This window comes from Prinia subflava, chromosome 1 (assembly GCF_021018805.1).
Source record: "Prinia subflava isolate CZ2003 ecotype Zambia chromosome 1, Cam_Psub_1.2, whole genome shotgun sequence".
In the NCBI taxonomy this organism is placed as follows: Eukaryota; Metazoa; Chordata; class Aves; order Passeriformes; family Cisticolidae; genus Prinia; species Prinia subflava.
In genome coordinates this window covers 133516828-133534656 of record NC_086247.1, presented here as the reverse complement: position 1 = coordinate 133534656, position 17829 = coordinate 133516828, and the positions used below count along the sequence as shown (strand labels likewise).

The 17829-nt window shown below is 39.7% G+C and overlaps 1 protein-coding gene across 1 annotated transcript in view; it reads left to right on the top strand.

Annotated features, from left to right (window-relative positions):
- Positions 1-17829, top strand: part of CUBN (cubilin) — a 142219-nt gene that overhangs the window by 62591 nt on the left and 61799 nt on the right. Inside the window, exons 29-32 of the mRNA XM_063413067.1 lie at positions 2589-2770; positions 9144-9318; positions 10928-11109; positions 16278-16434. Of these exons, the coding sequence (XP_063269137.1) occupies positions 2589-2770; positions 9144-9318; positions 10928-11109; positions 16278-16434 (696 nt within the window). The remainder of the gene's footprint in view (positions 1-2588; positions 2771-9143; positions 9319-10927; positions 11110-16277; positions 16435-17829) is intronic.

Sequence of the window (17829 nt, the reverse complement as noted above, 5' to 3'; positions counted from 1 at the left end):
GAGTCATAATTGCCTGTTAAGTTTTAAAATGTTCCCAGCTTTCTTTGGGCTGGGATAAATAGCACTTGGCTTTGTTTCGCCTGCTGAAACTCCCCTGATCCCTGTTCCCACCCCCTCAGAGCTGAGACATTAAGTCTGTTTGTTGAGAAATCTTTCTGTTTCCCAAGCTGGCGAAGCAGCTTTTTCCTCCTGAGGTCTGTCCTCAGTGGCTGTGCCATTCTGGCTGCTGAGGGGAAAGAAAGCCTGCAAATCCCACTCTAAGGCTTCCCCAACAATGACACCTTTTTTTCTCCACTTGTAAAACCTCAACAACGTGGTTTCTTTAGAGGAAAAACAGGCCATCTTCTAAAGGCACTGGGAGAAAAAAGGGATGGTGGTTTACACTGAAGCTTTCTTCCTCTCCATCTCACTGATGAAATGTTTATGGATATCAGAGTTTCAGGGGGCTTAACATTTACCTGTGCTGACAGCCTCAGGGAAGGAAGTGTACTGCCTTTTTCTCCACAGGGATAGAAGACAAGACTGGTTTAAAATGCTCTTAAAATCTTCTTTAGTTCCTAAATTGAGATGCCCAGTGTCTTGACAACATAGCTTTGTGACAGCTGGACAAGCCACCTCTGGTTGCTCCATGTGCAACAAGGTGGAGAAAAGGGAGAAGAGCTAAGCCTGTGCCAATTCACCTGAGAGTCAAGTTCAGCTATGTAAAGGTTTACCTGGATTAGTGGGAATTCTTTTGTTTAAAATGTGCTTTTCTGGTGGATGCTGTGTGATGGACTGAGAGAGATCAGTGTTACATAGCTGGCATGGCTTCACATCTCTATTTAGATGTCTCCTTATTTAACTTAAAATAGATTCTTATAGCTTTGCTCCTTTTCAGACCTGCTCTTTCCCCTCATAGATTTGTGTTTTGCAGTCCTAGAAGTCCTAAAGCCATGAGGAAGTCAAAGCCAGGTTTTCTGTGTGAAGCTGAAAGACCCCAAGGTAGAGATGATGGCAAATGCTTCTGGGACTTAGCAGCCACAAGTTTGGCATGAAAGACTTTAGGGAAATTATTTGCACTTAATTGAAGATCTTGATCTACAGCTTCCTGACAATATGGTGTAAAGCAGAGCAATGGCCAAAGACACCTTATTCAAATTGCAAATTATCCCTAGATTTAATAGAGATTGGAAGAGTTTACACATCTGTGTATATATGTTGAGCAGATCAAAGGGGTCGTTTATTTGGTTTCTATTACAAAATATCTCCTATAAGTAAAGGCTCTGATACGGATGCTCTTTATCACTTCTGACATACCACAGTATTTGCCTCCAGGAATATAGAGCTCACGGTTTGTTAGATGATTTTATTAAATATTCTGGGGCTTTGCAATATGACAGAACCTTTCCTCTGTGAAAGGTTCCTTCAGCCTGGCAGTGAATTTTCCTCTGGAGATGAAGCCAAAAAGATTGATGGAGTGTGGGCATTTCAAAGCTCGAGCGACCCTATAAATTCTGTGTAAGCAGAAGATTAGTGCCTAAATGAAACGCTTGGGGCCTTGTAATGTAAAGAGCAAAAAAAAAAAAAAAAAAGCTGCTGGATGGCAGATGCAAAATCAGGTCAAACACAGAATCCTTTTTCTTTCTGCATGTGACAGGTACATAGCCACCCTACTGTCTTTTCTAAAGGCAAAGTTCACTATGAATGTAGTTGATCTAAATCTGCCCAGATACAGGGAGGGCTGCTGTGCCTTCCTACACTGTTTATGCCAGAACTTTGGGACTGAGTCAGGAATAGCATCTTCCCAGGATTTCATTAAAGAGAGGCTAGTGCTACACTTAGCACATATCCATAAAGCAATGATAAAACTAGTCTCAGATGTTCAGCCTTTTTGTCCTATTAAACCAGAGCCTGCATTTCATCCATTGTTTTGCTACAGGTTTGTTTTTTCTTTTCAATCTAGCTCATAGATGTAAGAACTTAGTCACCCCAGGGTCTGGGGAGTGGTGTTAGGAAAATACTTTCGTATCTGAAAAGAAAATACATAACTTTTCAAACACGGCTGGTTTACAATTGCACTGTTACAATTGAATAAAAAAAAAGAATATTCAACCCACCAAGTGTCAGAAAGCTTGTTTATCCACTGTATCCTGGCAGCTTGTAATCATGCTCAGTAGGCTGAGGAAATTTGCATTGTCTTTAATTTTATGATTTCTAAAGCAGTGGGAAATGACATTTTTACAACAATAGAAAGACCACCCTATGATATCTTAGCTTGTGCATTATTTGAAGTTAGTAAGAGCTGAGAATGGATCTGATTTAGCTTTCTTGAACTGATAAAGTTAGAAGCCAATAATTTTTTTTTTCTCTGTGCCTCAGCAGCCAGAGCAGATGCTAAGGTTTGGTACGAAACATACCCAAACAAGAGAAGTATTTCCTGCACAGGCAGTGCAAAGAGCTCCAGCCTGCCATTCTCTTCCCGGGTGCCAGAGCAGACCTTCCAGCCCAGTGTACACATTTGTCAATAAAATGGGTGCCTGTGCTTGTCAGAGCTGTCAGTGAGTTCTTCCAGACCTCCTCGCTGACAGGCTGCTTTGCTCTGTTGTCAGGTTGTGGAGAAGAACTCTCGGGCCCTTCTGGTTCATTTCACAGCCCTGGTTACCCCAGCAGGTACCCAAGCAATAGGGAATGCATCTGGTACATCCACACAGCGCCTGGTAGCAGCATTCAACTCACCATTCATGAATTCGACGTCGAGTATCACCCCAACTGCAGCTACGACGTTTTGGAGGTAAGAGTGTTAGTTTTACTCCTCTAAAATACACAAGTTATATTAATTTCTGTCTGTAACAGATAATTCCAAGAACTGCAGATGCAGAACAAACAATTCTACCACAATTTCCCATTTCTGCTGCGGCTAAAATTATGTTCAACAGGTATTGTCACAGAAGGCACAATGTTCTTATTATTTTTTTGCTTTTATGTCTTTGATGACTGAATACTTAATGATGTTGTGCACTGTATGCTTCCTAACAAGAGACAAAACTGCTTTGAAAAACTTAGTCATAAAACCCCCGTCCTTTACAAAGAACTAACTGTAGGGTGCTGTACCATGAAAATAATTTCCTGATGTAAAGGAAGATGATGGATCACTGCGGGGCATAACTCAGGTGAGAGCTTGTGTAGGGCCTTCCAAGGATGTGGGGAGATTTATTACCCTGAGTGATAAAAATTACGAAGAATCTTTGCACTTAGGAAAAGAAAAAAAAAAAAAAAAAAAAAAAGAGGCAATATTCTAGTTATCTTAGATTTGTGGAAAAGGAGTAAAGGGGCCTCTCTAAGGATGTTCTGACCTTTAGGAGACCATAAGAGTGGATGACCCTGTTATATATAACATCTCTTCACTCATGTTGGTAAGCAACCAGGTGACCAATCAGCTAACAGAGTTGAATAGACTTCCAGTACAGGAAGAAGGAATGGGAAATAATTTCAGGAAGAATTGTTTAGAATTATAGACTTTCTCGACTGTTCTCACTAGAGACATTTGAGATCACTAAAGGATCTCTTGTTGTGACTTTTTGTCACTGTTAATACATGGGTGCCTTTTTAATGGTTTTGTAATGAATGGAAAAAAATGGATTAAGAGAACTTGTACCACTCTGCTGCAGCCTTTCTTCTCCTCTTCTCCTGGGTGATGTTATACTGCATACAGTTAGACAACTTTCTGTCCAGCACTCACATCTATGCTCTGCTGCCCATTCCCACATTCTGATTTCTGTAGGATCTGGGTGTAAGGAAGTTGTTCCATGAATTCTCCATCAGTAGCATTGGCAAATATACCTGTATGTCACATTGCTGACACCAGAGGCTGTGAGTAGGTGACAGTACTGGCTGGTTTGGGTATTGAGGAAGTCTGTTGAATTGTATCTTCATTGTTCTTTGTGCCCAGAATTGAAGGTAATCTGCCTATAAACTTCCATTATGCTCTGTTGCCCAGAGGAATCCATTAAACAGCCTCCAAATCTAAATTTGCTGTGGATGACCATTTCCTGAATAGTCCAAGGACAATACCTACATCTGCAGATGGTTGCTCATAAGCTATCATGATCCAGCAAGAGTACAGATGGCTGGCAACCATTTGTTTGAGAACTTTTTGACTGGGAAGGTAGCTGGCCTAGACCAAATTGAGTGGGTTGCCAGACACCAACTGCTTAGAGGCACTTTACCAGGACCCTGCAGTTTGCTGCTCTGTGTTCCTGAGCAAGCTATACACCTCAGGTTTTGGGTTTCCTTTCTTTGCCATTTGCAGCTTAGTTGCTGTGTTTTGATTCTTTCTAACCATACTCATTCATCTGCACAGACGCTCACCTTGCTGCTTGAACTCCCCTCCCTTCCTGCCCTCAGAACTGGCATGCTTCGAGTTCCTTGTCTCCTGACCTTGGTTCATCCAGTTACCAACACCTGCTCTGCTCTGCTCTGCTGGCAGATAACCTAACAAATCAACTTACAGGGGAAAATTGTCTCATGTCTTAGTGCATGATCAAAGGTCCTGCCTGGAGCATAGAGCTTCCCCTGCCAAGCTGCAGGCACACGGTGGCCTTGCCACATACGTATTTTCTTGCTTTTGTTATAAAATTAATTCATACCACAATTGACATAGTCTGAGCAGAACAGCTGATGACTCAGATTTAGTGGGGGGAAAAAAAAGTACATGGCTAGCCAATTTCAGAAGCTGCTTTTTCACCTTCTTTCCTGTAGCTGTCTATGTGTGCCCAAGCTGAAAACCAAACACACATTTAAATTTGCAGAGTGTTAAAAAAAAAGTTGCTGTTGTGCTTTTGATACTGCATGTTTCAGGGATCACTAAGGTTCCAAAGGTATTTCATTCTCACATTATCTTCTCAAAAGTATCCTGTCTAAGTATCTTTGGGGTTTGAAGTTTAATTTTTCTCATGGTTATTCTCCTGAATTCACATTTTCCTTATCTCTGAGTAGTGAGTTCTACTGCTTCCTGCTTTCTTTCACATCAAACAATTTTCCAGTTTTAATAGGAAGTCAAAATCAGTACTAAAGTAGCTCTGCACTCTGCTGTCTCTCCATGTCCTCTGCTACCCAAAATAAGATGTCCTGTAATAAATATTTCCCAGCAATCACAAAACTTGCTCTCCTGGATGCATTTAGCTTTTGCTTAGGAATACCCTCATCCCTTTGACCTGCAGGGGATAACTCAGGTGAGACCTTGTGTAGGGCCTTGGCAGTGAATTTAGGAAAACTCCAAGAGATATTTCTCATTGCAACACCTTTGTTGCTAGCTTCATTTTTATAGCATAGTTTCTTGACTATTTCACCCTTGCACATTCGTCTGAAGCACACTTATTCTTGTAAAAGGCAGTGTCTCACTTCCCTTTCCTTTGACAATGCCTCTTAAAAAAAGCTGTAATTTCCATGTCAGTATCCCAGGACTGCCATGTGCTTCACCAAAACTGTGCAATAATAATTACATTTTTTTTTTAATATTCAGGTGAATATTTTTAATATTCAGGTTATCTCCAGGGCTCAAGTGTTTGATGCATTCTTCTTTAATATTTTTCCTTGTTTCTTTTGTGACACTGTTGTCTGTCTTTTTTTCTTTCCCATCGATTTCCATTCCTTTCATAAATATTCAGAAGCAAATTTAAGTTGTTCTTACAGATATTTTCTAGAAATGTTTCATGGAAATAGAAGACATTACTTTGGACACAATGAAAGAATTGAAATAATTTTTAAATGGCTTCTATTGAAAAAGCATTCATAGAGGAAAACTACCATGTCTGCTTTGAATAAATTATGACACATAAATTACGACATCTTCTCCTTTAGCATGGATCAGATTTTTACAAACTATAAATATATTCTGCCTCAGCAAGATGTAGCCTTGAGCTGAAAAGGAAGGAAGACTATTAATGGATTGCATTTCCAAGTCAGATGCTCGTCTTCTCAATTAAATATAAAGAAATATCAGGTATTACCACTGTTCTTAATTCTCTGTCAGAGCCAGGCTCTCTCTTTGCTGGAAGTTATATCTGAGCAAGGATCAGTGTTATTCCCAGAAAATCTGTGTCATGAGGGTGACCAACTGCATAAAAACAGCTTTCTGTTGCTCATAACTCTGGAATGCTGACTGTTAACATGAAATGGAGCTAATGGGGCAGAAGCAAATGGTAAGAACAGATTAAAACCATGGGCTTTACGGCAGTGTCCTGCAGCCCTGCTATGCCATCCAATACCACTTTATCTTGGGATCAGGCACTCTGGTCAGACTAGATGTTTATATTTGTATTTTTTTAGCTCAGACATCCTATCACTCTTTATGAACCACACCCTTGAATTCATTCTTTCCGTCCATTCTCTTTTCCCTCTTCTTTTTTTCATGTGGTAACTATTGTTTTTTCTCTTTTTAGCCAAGCATAATATTTTATTGCTTTTTGTCATGGAAACATTCTAACTTGTTTTTGGTCCAGCCCTTATGAGAGCATTTGATTAATTGAACTGGCCAATAAAGGAGAAAAGAAAATACCTATACCTCATATCTATAAGGAGCAGGCTTCTGACTGCTTTTTATTTTGAAACTGTGCAGAAGCTGTTGCTGAACAGTTAACAATGTAAAGGAGACCCAAAACCTTCAGATTTCGATAAGTGTTCATTCAAAGCGTTCATTCAAAGTGTTCAGTTTGGGCCAAGTTAATTTCTGAGGTAATGCTGCAGAAATGAGCAGGGTTTATGTCAGAGCTGGGTTTGGTTCCCTTGCCCATGGTGTGCAGAGAGCCCCAGGGAGCACCAGGGATGATATGAGAGGCTGCTCCATGAGACTTATTAGATGCATATTAGAAACTCCTGCTGTTTCCTCTGCCACATAGCTTCCCTAGGCTGGTTTAGATGATTAAGAGCATGTGTTCCTACTAGATCTCATGCTGTGGCTCTGACTCAGGGAATGTACCACAAACACATTTTAAAATTCACATTTGAACAGACTTCTGACAAATGCAGAAGTCACTGGGCCTCACAAGCAGCCAAGCAGTAAGAGTTTCTGAAGACACTGAGCTTCCAGCAGACAAGCAGGCTTCTTCCCCAGAGCGTGACAGCTTTGTTACAGATTCTGAATCTGAGCTGTGACTTCATCCGTACTGGGTTCTTTTGAGTGCCTTGAGATGATGGATTAGACAGAGGAACCATTATCCATTCAAGTCATGCAGCCTCCTTGCAGAACGCAAAGAAGTGCTGTCTCAGTCAAAATAAAAATGTTTAAGCTATTAAACATATCAGTCACCAAAGCAAAATAATGTCTTTTGAACATCTAACAGACTATGGTGTTTATAGAAAACTTAATTCCTTATTTCTTCTGGGGATGCAAGCCTCAGCTCCTGAGGTATCACATTAACCTGGAGTCACTGATCTTTTTTTCCAGTTAAAACCAAATTATTTTTCTTATATCTCTAACATCAGAGCAGTGTCAGGCCCTCTGAGTAGTTAGTGAGCACACAATTAATCAAATTATGTAACAACGCAGTACGCTTAGCCCTGCATGTGGGGGGACTAGCTCAGCTCTTTGTTAGACTTGCTCAGATATTTAGTTTGGACAGAACCCAAACTACTTCTGGGGTTTAAAAGTGTCTGACAGAGCTTATTAAAATATTGAATTTCTCTTCATCTTGAAGTGATCCTAGGAAAAAAGGACACATATAAATCTGTTTCTAACAGTATTGTCACTTTCTGAGAAAGATGCATAGACTGCTCCTTTTAACTTTTTCAGTGTTTACCAAACTATTAATTTTTGGAGTGTACTTGAGGTGCTACTGTTGGAAAATTCTGTTGGAATTTGTTGCCTTATATTCGTATTCTCTGCTTTTGGGGTTTTTTTGCTTGTTTGATTTTGTTGTTGTTTTGGGTTGGGGTTTTTTTTTGTTGTTAGAACTTGCTATTATCTAGTTTAGTTTTCAGATGTATACATAATTTATGCTTATAGAATTAGAATCTCTCTTTTATTCGTTCAGTTGCTGGAAGACAGCAGCACATTCTTTATTTGGTGGATCTCTTTTCTAGTTTTCACATCCAAGGTTACTGCCAGGCTGACTTTTGCAGCTGCAGTCCTACCAGGGACATACCATGCAAGGTTGTAGACTGTTAGTACCAGCTGCCATTTCATTAGCACACAGGAAGCCAAGAAAATCCAGTCATCAAGGGCTCTAGGCACCAAAATCACATGTCAATTGGAAATTGCACTGAGCATGTGTGCTTTCTTCAGTTCTGAGAGAGAGGACTAGGGAAGGTGAGCCAGTTCCTCCAGTTACAAATGGGTTCAAACTAAAATCCTACATCCCTTCTGGAAAACAAGAAACAGAGGTAACGAGACTTCAGCACTGCCACCTAATTCACTTCACTAGGTTTAAAAATGCATTGTAAGTACATAATACTGCTGTGATTCTTAAGGGAGTGCTGGTTCTCTGGTTTATGACTGCCTGAGGCACACTCTTCTGAGTAGGAAATAATTACTCTTAAAAGCCAAACCCCATATTTTGTGGCAAATATGTATGCTATATATCCTTGCTTCCAGAGAACATTATTAAAATGTAGTTTACTTGACCCAAATCCAATATTTTCGATATTTATGCTGCCCTTGAAGTAAATAAAGTTGCAATGCTTTTTTGTTTCATCAGAAGGAATTATGAAGTCTTCCCCAATTTAAAAATCATCTTTTTAAATATCAATGATGCAAACAATTCAAAAAGAAGCATTTTTTTTTGCACAAGCATGCAAAAAAAAAAAAAAAAAAAAAAAAAAAAAAAAAAAAAAAAAAAATTCTAGGTTTATATACCCAGAGAAACAAGGTGCTAATTCTGGAGGAAAGGGAAGAACTGGCCAAGATCCCAAACAGAAAATTCTATTTAATGCAAGGCTGTTCTCAAATAATCTAGAATTTAACATTTGATTTGTACAGGTGGTTCAGATGCCAAGTAAGTCTGCAGAGAAAATGACTCTATTAGCTGCTTTACATTTTAAGATGTTCAATCATTTTTAATGTTTATAGATGTTTGTGTTTTTTTCCTCCTAAAAACTTAATAGTTCTCATGTACTCTGTCTGACATACTCTCTTTGGAAACCTTTGACAATATTTCTGCCACTTCTAGGTCTTTGGTGGCCCAGACTTCCTCTCTCCTAGGCTGGCCCAGCTGTGTGTTTCAAGATCAGCACAGAACCCTCTGCGAGTCTCCACCACTGGCAATTCAGCCGTTCTCCGTTTCGAGACAGATGCAGCAGTGGCAGGGAAAGGTTTTAATGTCTCCTGGCAAGAAAATCCAGGTGGTGAGTATACTGATTATTACCAGGAAAATTCAGAGAGCCTGAGAATTGAGGATCAGCCATGCAAGCATTCAAAGCAGTCAAACATCACAGGACTGAAAGCTGAAAGAGAATTTGGGTGGTACTGAATTTGGTAACACCAAGAGATGCTAAAAAACACAGAGAGTTAAAAAATGTCTAATAATCTGGAATCTAGGCCCATTTATGTATTTTGTTTAGGTTTCTTCTCTACATAATTAATGAAGACATTCTTGAAATCAGCAAAGGATTTTGCATGCTACCATTTCTTCCCACCCACTTACCCATACAGAATCCTTTATTCACTGAATAAGGACTGATGCTTTCAGATTTAAATGTTAATGTGAAAAATAGCTGAGAACATGGCTTAACTTGAAGAACTCAGTGGACTGGCCCCCAAAAATATTTGGAATGATTAGTAAATACTTGATCTCTGTAAGATTGATCATATCCCCCAATGTGATTAGTTGTTCATAGCCTAACTGATAATCAGTAAGAGATATGCTTAAAATACTCAACCACATCTCTACACGGGAGACCTTATAAAAAGAACAATTATCAGAAAGTAATTGCAATGAAAAGTGGTGAGAGGCAAATTTTAATTCTTGTAGTTTTGCTTGATTAAGCACAGTGATTCATTAATTTGTCAGGGTTTATACTTCTCCTCTCTCACAAGTTTTCTGAGAAAGGCACAAGATTTTTTTCTTAATAAAAGAAGTCTACAATAGTCCTTTGAATTAATCTCCTTCTGAGATCTGGCGGCTTATTTTTTCTACTTAGGCCCCCTGAAGCTTTCTTATCCCTTTACAATGTCCTGCCTGCTGTACTCCAACCCCCTCAAGCCTCTAAAATACCCACTCACTAGAATGCAATAACAGTACAGTTTTTTATGCTTCCAGCAGGCTGTCTGCACCTACAGCAATCCCAATGTCTTTCTTTCTCCCTCCTCCATCTCTTCTTAAGATATAAAAGTTCGTTTGTTTTAGTCCTGTTGAAATCCCTGGTGCTTCCCACACAGAATCCATCATTCCATGCTATTTAGATATTCATGAGCACCAGATCTCTTCTGACCAGAAGTATCTGAGGGTGGAGTCCTCAGGAAGCCCTCAACTTAATGGGTAGAGAAGTAAAAATGTAAAGATTGCAATTGCTGCTCTGCTCATGAGCAATGAGGAGCTCTCAGCTCTCTCAGTGATTTTCTCACTCTGTGCTCAGCTAGGCCTAGTTATTACTTTCTCAGCATGCCAGGTCTCTGGCATTCATATGAACAGTATTTTGGATTTTTACAGTCTCTAGGATAGAGGAATACCAGCACTAATGCCTCAGCCTTTGCAACATCTACTACCAGTTTGGGGCTACATTACTCAGAGCAGTGTTATTGCATATTCAATTATAATGATAATGTTATACTTCCCTAAAAGGAATTTCCATTGATTTTTGTTGCACACCTCAACAGTTGTAGCAGTCATCTTACAATAGCTTAAATGTAGGAAATATGAAAAAATGAGGTGTTCTTAGTTTAAAAATAGAAGTGAATTCTCACTAAGCATAAAAGAAAAGAGCTTCTGATTAAAACTGATTGTGTCTTTTTCAGGCTGTGGTGGTATTTTCCAAGCTACCAGTGGGGAAATCCATTCTCCAAACTATCCTCAACCTTATAATAACAACACAGATTGTTCCTGGGTTATCCAAGTTGACCACAGCCACAGAGTCCTACTGAATTTCACGGACTTTGACATTGAAAATCACCATTCGTGTAACTATGACAACGTTGAAGTAAGTAACAAAAGAATTTTCAAGAGTTTCCCTAATTAGTCTGGTGAAATGCTTGCAAAATAACCTCATGCCTGATGACTGTTATGATGACACCCTATTCCATTTATAGTGCAGTTTACCACAGCTTGCTCCAAGCCATAGGACAAACTGCTGACGTGTACACATATACACACTCTGCTACAAACTCAGGAGAGAGGGAGTCTGCATCCAGAGGGAATTGTTGCTGGCTAATTTTCTTTATGTATGCACTGTTTATTCAGGTGCTCTGCAGCTGTCTGTTTAATTGCTTCATTAGACCCACTGCTCTCTTTAAAGCTGCACATGCTGGTTTGTGAACTTTTGTTGGTGTCACAGAAACTGAACTTGCTGCTCAATCAGTGCACAACAACGAAAAACTCTCCAAGTCTCCTCTTGGCCTTTTGGGAGCAGGGACATGAAATCCTGCCCCTCGATGTCAGATTGCACTTCACTCAGTACAAAGGCATGTGTGATCAGTACTAGTCAGATAAAGCACAGTGGCTGTAGCCCAAAATCCAGCTTTCCTCTCCTTGATAAACTTGTCATTCACAAAGAACTCAATTTGGCAGGAGCTGAGACTCTTTTGAAAACAGCATCAGTTTTAACAACATTGCCTCGTAAAGCTTTTTTGTACTGAACTAGAAAAAAGGGAAATGTGTCCCCATTTTGCTGAGCAGAACTGAAGATTTCATTTGCCCACAAAGCGTCTTTGTACAATGACTGTTCCCTTTCTTTTTCTTTTTTTTTTTTCTGGTTATGAAGCATAAGGAAATATGGTTATGTCTTTTTATTTAAATGATTAACTACATCAGGGGACATTTGAAAAGGAACTTTCAAATCTTCTGTGGTATGACACAGGAGTAGAAAGTCAAAGTGCCTGACAAAAACACAGGCTATCTGAGATGGTAATATTTGTATTGATGCAAACAAACCATTCACAAATTAAGGGCTAAATTAGGGCTAAGGCCTGATATACCAGTTTCTCTTCTAGACCTGATGCCAAGGGATGTTTTCATGTATCTTAACACTTTATGGAATAGTCAGTTCCATGAGCTCCTTGCAGCTACAAGCACAAGTCTCCCATTACCTTTACAGGCTGGATAGGACACTGAGTTTTGAATCCTTGAACAGAATCATTCCTTTGGTGGGCAGAGGAGATAGCTGTGCCAGAGCTCTTTGCATGAATGGAGTCTGCAGACCCTGTGCAGTGACACCCCTTGTCCTCCAAAGCTATGGGAGTATCTGTTGTTTGCTTCTGCTTTTTGGTTTTTTGGGGGTGCTGAAGAAGGAAGTTTCCCATTAGCCCCAGCTGTGCAAACACAACTGGAGATTCAAATTTAATGCAGACATCAATCACTGCCCACCAAGTAGAGTGAGGTTTGAAAATTGATAAGAGGAAATGTTGGTTTGAAGCCAAGAGATAATAAAGGGGTCTGAGGCCTTGGTGTATGAGGTAGAGTTTTTCAGTGCTTATACAGGGGAATCAGCAGGGCAAGAAAGGAGTAAATAAGGTTTCTTTCACTCCTGATATGCCAGTAATAGGAGAAGCCCTTGTTACCAACACCTAGATATGATTTGTGTTCACATTGTTTCAAAACTTGCTATTTGCCTCACATGTAGAACAGTGTGAGGGGACAGAGAGTGGCTGGAAAATATAAGTCTGACTGTGAATGGGTTTAGAATTGCATTCCAAAAGTTGTGTAAATGGAAAACACAGGCAGCTAAGGAAGCAGGTGGGTTGTTTTTCTCTCCCTAATATAGGAACAACTACTGTGGATGAGTAGCACAGAGGTTCCACCCTTTTCTGTTTCTTGAATTTTTACTTATCTATGTGAATTTTATTTGCTGTATGATTCTCTTGGGGCATCCCTCTGCCCTTGAGTGAACTAACGGTCTTTTTCTTCACCCTCCCCTTCTAGATCCATTCATTTTTCCCTGCATCATGACTCAAGGTTTTTTTTTCAAATATTTCTACTATAAATTCCTTTCTATAGGGAACACATGAAAATGCATTCTTTTTCCTCTAAGGTTTTCCATTGCACATGTGTTATGTGAGCAAAGTGGGAGGAGGGAAAATACTTGTGTCTGCTGCTTCTTGGCTGTGCTGCAGCTCCGTAAAGCCCGGTGCATATTTCAGTTCTGCTTAGTGATTTCAGATGTGAATCTCAGCACAAATCTAGGTTGAGCAAAATGTATTCTGAGCCTGTGACGGTAAATCATGGGATAACTGCCCTGAGCTCCCCCTAGAGCAAATAGAGGGAGTGCAGAGAGGACATTTTTCATTTGTTTGGCTTTCTAAATTTAGCTGAGTCCTCTGTTTCTGCACCTCAGTTTTCTTTCTTGGTCTCAGAACAGATGACCATCTGTTCATCTGTTAAATGAGGCTGTATAGCCTTTCACTAATCTCAAGTCTAACTCAATTATATTATGTAGAAAGCATAAGATCTTTGAGAATTTTTCTGTTGTCATTGTCAACATACTTGAGTAAATTTTTAATTCCTCTCTGTGTACCAACCCCTGTGTACTGATGTCAGGAGAGTGTGACTCACAAAAAATTTGTTTATTTGAAGGAAAATGGAGGTAAAGAAATTGTGAATGCACCATTTGCTGTGTTTTTGGACCATGTTTAACCAATAATGTATCTGATGCCGTGCCAGGAGCTCAGGTCAGCAAGAGTTTCAAGTATTTGGAGGCTGGAGGAGGACATGGCTCAGAAGGCAGTGCTTGTAGCACAAGGTCCTGAAAAGTGGAGCGAGAAATAGCTTAGTCTGTCCAGTGAGTTTGATTAAGTAAATGTTATTTTTCTTTCCTGTTGCAGTATAACTAGTAAAACACAGGAATGTAGCAAGGTAAGCTTCTGGGAGATAGAGAGGATGTATGATTTCATTTATTCCAGGTGCTGGCAAAGAGAATCTTTTAAGAGAGAACAGTTAGACATTTCTGGAGGTTTTTTGCTTAGAAGACAAAAATTGACATATTTTGTCATGTGTTTGTGCAAAATTCAGGACACATTTGAAGAAGAAGGCAATGAGTCACTCATATTCACTGTGGAAAGGGAATTGCTGCTATGCACAGTGCAACCGAAAACTTGGCTTTTAAGTAAGCAGATGCATCAGTTTTCCTTAGTCATTCAGCCACAAAAATGCATTTCTCAGATGCTTTTAAAATAACTTTAATGAAACTGCAGAGACTCAACTCTTTCCTGAGCTAGTGTGTGAATATTGTGGTTTCTGATCTAACTGCAAGCCTGAAGTCCTCCTGATCATATCCTCAGCTGGGCAGAGGCACACAGATCAAAGGCAGCATTTTACCAGGAGTAGTCAGACCCTCTCTCCATGCCCTGTCAACACAATGCTTCTTCTCAGTTCTAGCATTCAGATAAAATCCTCTCACTGCTGTCAAGCGAAAGACACTGCCTTAATTCCTAAGGGTTATTTTTTTTCCCCACATTCCATGGTTTGTGTTTTTTAACTCCAAATAGTCTGATTTATATACAGAATATGTGTGCAGAGGAAGAATAAACACTGCATGCTGTGTATTAGAGGGCTGACTGTGGCAGGCTGCCAAGAGAGAAGAAAAGGTTGAATGGATGGATGTTTTTGGGTGTCTTTACCAGGTACTCATTTTAACAGGGGTTGCAGACTTAATACTCCATCACAAGATCCCACACAGTTAGCTAGTGTTCACAGAATCACAGGCAAATGTTTAATTCATGAGGACAGCATTGACTATGTAGGGTATGTCAGGGGATTAAGCAGGAGTTTTGTCTCTTGTTTCTTAGCTCTGAGGTTTATTTGAGACAGGTCATCTTTCTCTCAGCTGTTGGGTTGTTGTTTTTTTGTAGGGTTTTTTTTTTCACAAGTGTGTTCAAAAGCCTTTTAATACTGGAGGCAGAAACATTGCATTGTGTTACACAGTCTAGTTAAAAATTTCTAATTCATTGGTGCTGTCTTGCACAGACTTACTAGAATGTGAGATGTTTTGAAGTAAAGGAAGACATTCTCAATAAAAGTGCATGTCTTCTAATGTGATGGCATTTGTATAGCTTTTATATAGCTTTTAGCATTCTGGCTCCATTTTTGCATACACCTATACACATTTTAATCCAAATTTTTCTCCATTATATTAAATGATGTGCCTATGGGAGGGCAGGGTGTTAATGCTGAAACAGGAACTGAATTCAACTGCTGTTGCAACTCAAAGGCTCTTCCTCTGTGGGTCATGCAACTATGCAGGGAGCTCCAGTGCTCCTTACAGCTGAAGGCAGGCACTTCTGACACTGTCCCATGGCTCCAAACACAGCAGCAACAAATCACTTCTGCTGGAGTGCTAGCAAAGATTAATGGGAGACTGAGTCTGTGGCCATTTTTCTCTCTCTGTCCTTTCTCTTGTCAAAATGTTGATGTTTCTCAAGTTAAGAACTCATTGTTTCTAACTTCTCTGTCCTTCTTTTCCTGATTGTGAAACAGGAAGGAAACAAAATTATCAGCTGTAGGGGGGGGAAAAAAGAGATGTAAGCCATTTGTGGTAAAATTAAAAGTGAAGTTTTGTAAACCTATCTACTTTCTTCCTTTTTTTTTTTTTACTTTTCCTTACCCTCTGCTTAAATAGCATTTCATGTCTATGTCCATAATCCAGCACTCTAAAGCTGTTATAAAACAGATATAGGACTCTGATCCTTGATGCTGGATCTAAAAACCATAATCCTAGTGACATTTTATCCAGTGTCATAGCTCTCACTGGTGGATCAGTTGCATGCTAGGGTGAGTTTGGAAATCTTTACTGAGACAAGATGTAGGGTTTAACTGAATGAAAGCTACATGGAAGCTCATGTTAGCTATTAACAGAAAACAACAAATATATGGAGACATCAGGATTGTTAAAGGAGAGTTGCTTTAATACCCAATACACATGAAAGAAGATGTTTACTTGGAGCATTTCTGTTACAAGGGTCACAGTAGCTTTAACCTGAAATACATGCATTTTTTGGGAATTGCTACTTAAGATAAGCAATGTACAGTTTGTTTGCACTGCCCATAGCAGAACTATGTCATGATCAAAATATAAGAAACATAAGAGAGGGAATGAAATAAAAATCTTCTCAATACTCCCATTGAAACCAAATACTTAATTTGATCTTTTCATAACAGGTATTTGATGGTCCTAACAATGAAGCACCAATTCTTAGAAGACTCTGTGGAGCACAGCGTCCTCCTCCGATCACATCCTCCAAGAATCTGATGTACATCCGCCTGCACTCCGACACAACCATCCAGCACAGGGGCTTCAGTGCTCACTTCACTGAGGGTAATTCCATCATTTATATTAATGCATATTTATCTAACCACCACTTTGTCTCAGGCACAGTCTTTTAGCACAGCTGATAATGGAAAGTGTCATTTCTACTCATGCAGCACACCAGTGTGTCTCTTTACCAGGAACAATTTTTTCTAAATTATAGATTAAACACTTTAAAGTCCGAGGATCAACTTACATTTTTCAATTGGGAAAAAAGAAATCATACTTTTTGTAGCAAGGCATCTAGCACACATCAGCTACCTCCTATTCTTCCTCCCTAGGGGGTTAGCTGTCCATAACTGTCCTGAGAAAAATATGCAACTGGCAGTTTCCACAGACCTAGTGCCAAAATAACATTTTATATGTCCATCCATGCACATAAATCTGAAAAACTATAAAAGAATTCTGTGTGGTGCTGTTGATGAAGTCCATGGATTCAGGCCTGCACACCCTGCCAAACATCAACTATCCAATTTGTGGCAGACTAATTGGTATTTTACATGGTTTCCTTTTTAATGACAGATGACACTAACTGGGCAGAATTTTTCATGAAGCTACATATTATTTCATAGCCAGTGATTTGCTTTTACTTTTTCTCAATAATTTGGGAAACAGCTTTTCCCCAAGGTACAGACATTTAATTTTTCAGAGAAAATCAGTTTCTCTCATTTTCCTCTCAGGACTCTTTTCACTATAAATTATTGCTTTTCCCAGAAATGTTTCTTTCTTTGAATATATTGAGAAAAATTATAAAGAAAAGGAGGATTTTGTATCAACAAAAATCTCAGAAACCCCATTTACTGAGGTACTAGTTAGATACCTAACTAGGCATTTCTGGCTAACAGCTGTGAGAGCCTAAACTGTTCAGCTTTCTCAAACACATTTACTGGATTCAGTACTGCACAAACCACGGCTGGAGAGTGAGTGCTCTCTGCCTAGGAAGTTAGCAACCCAGCTTCCCTCTTCCTGAGAAAACTCAGTTAACTAAGTCTCATCTTTCCTTTGGTATTCTAGGCAGCACAGCAAAATAAATAAACCTCACTCTTCAGTACTTATCTCCTCACCCTGCAGTTTAAAGCAGATGCATGTTAAACTCTGGCCTGGGCAGATTCTGAGCAGCCAGTGAGCTTAGAGATGAGGCATGGCAGCCCTCAGCACTGTCAGCCAAAGTTCTGCAGTCAGTCAGGCTCTAGCATGTGTGCAACAACTCACACAATTGTGCTTTTGCTGGCACAGCTCACAAGAGGATCCTGCCAATGCAATGTGAGGCCACCCTTGGGTGCTGGAAGGTTGTGGACAGTTATGATTTTTTTCTTCCTAGCTGCCAGCATAGACAAATGACCAGAGAAATGGGTGTATTGCACTAACCTGAAACAAAGCTATTTTGGCCCCAAAATATCTTTT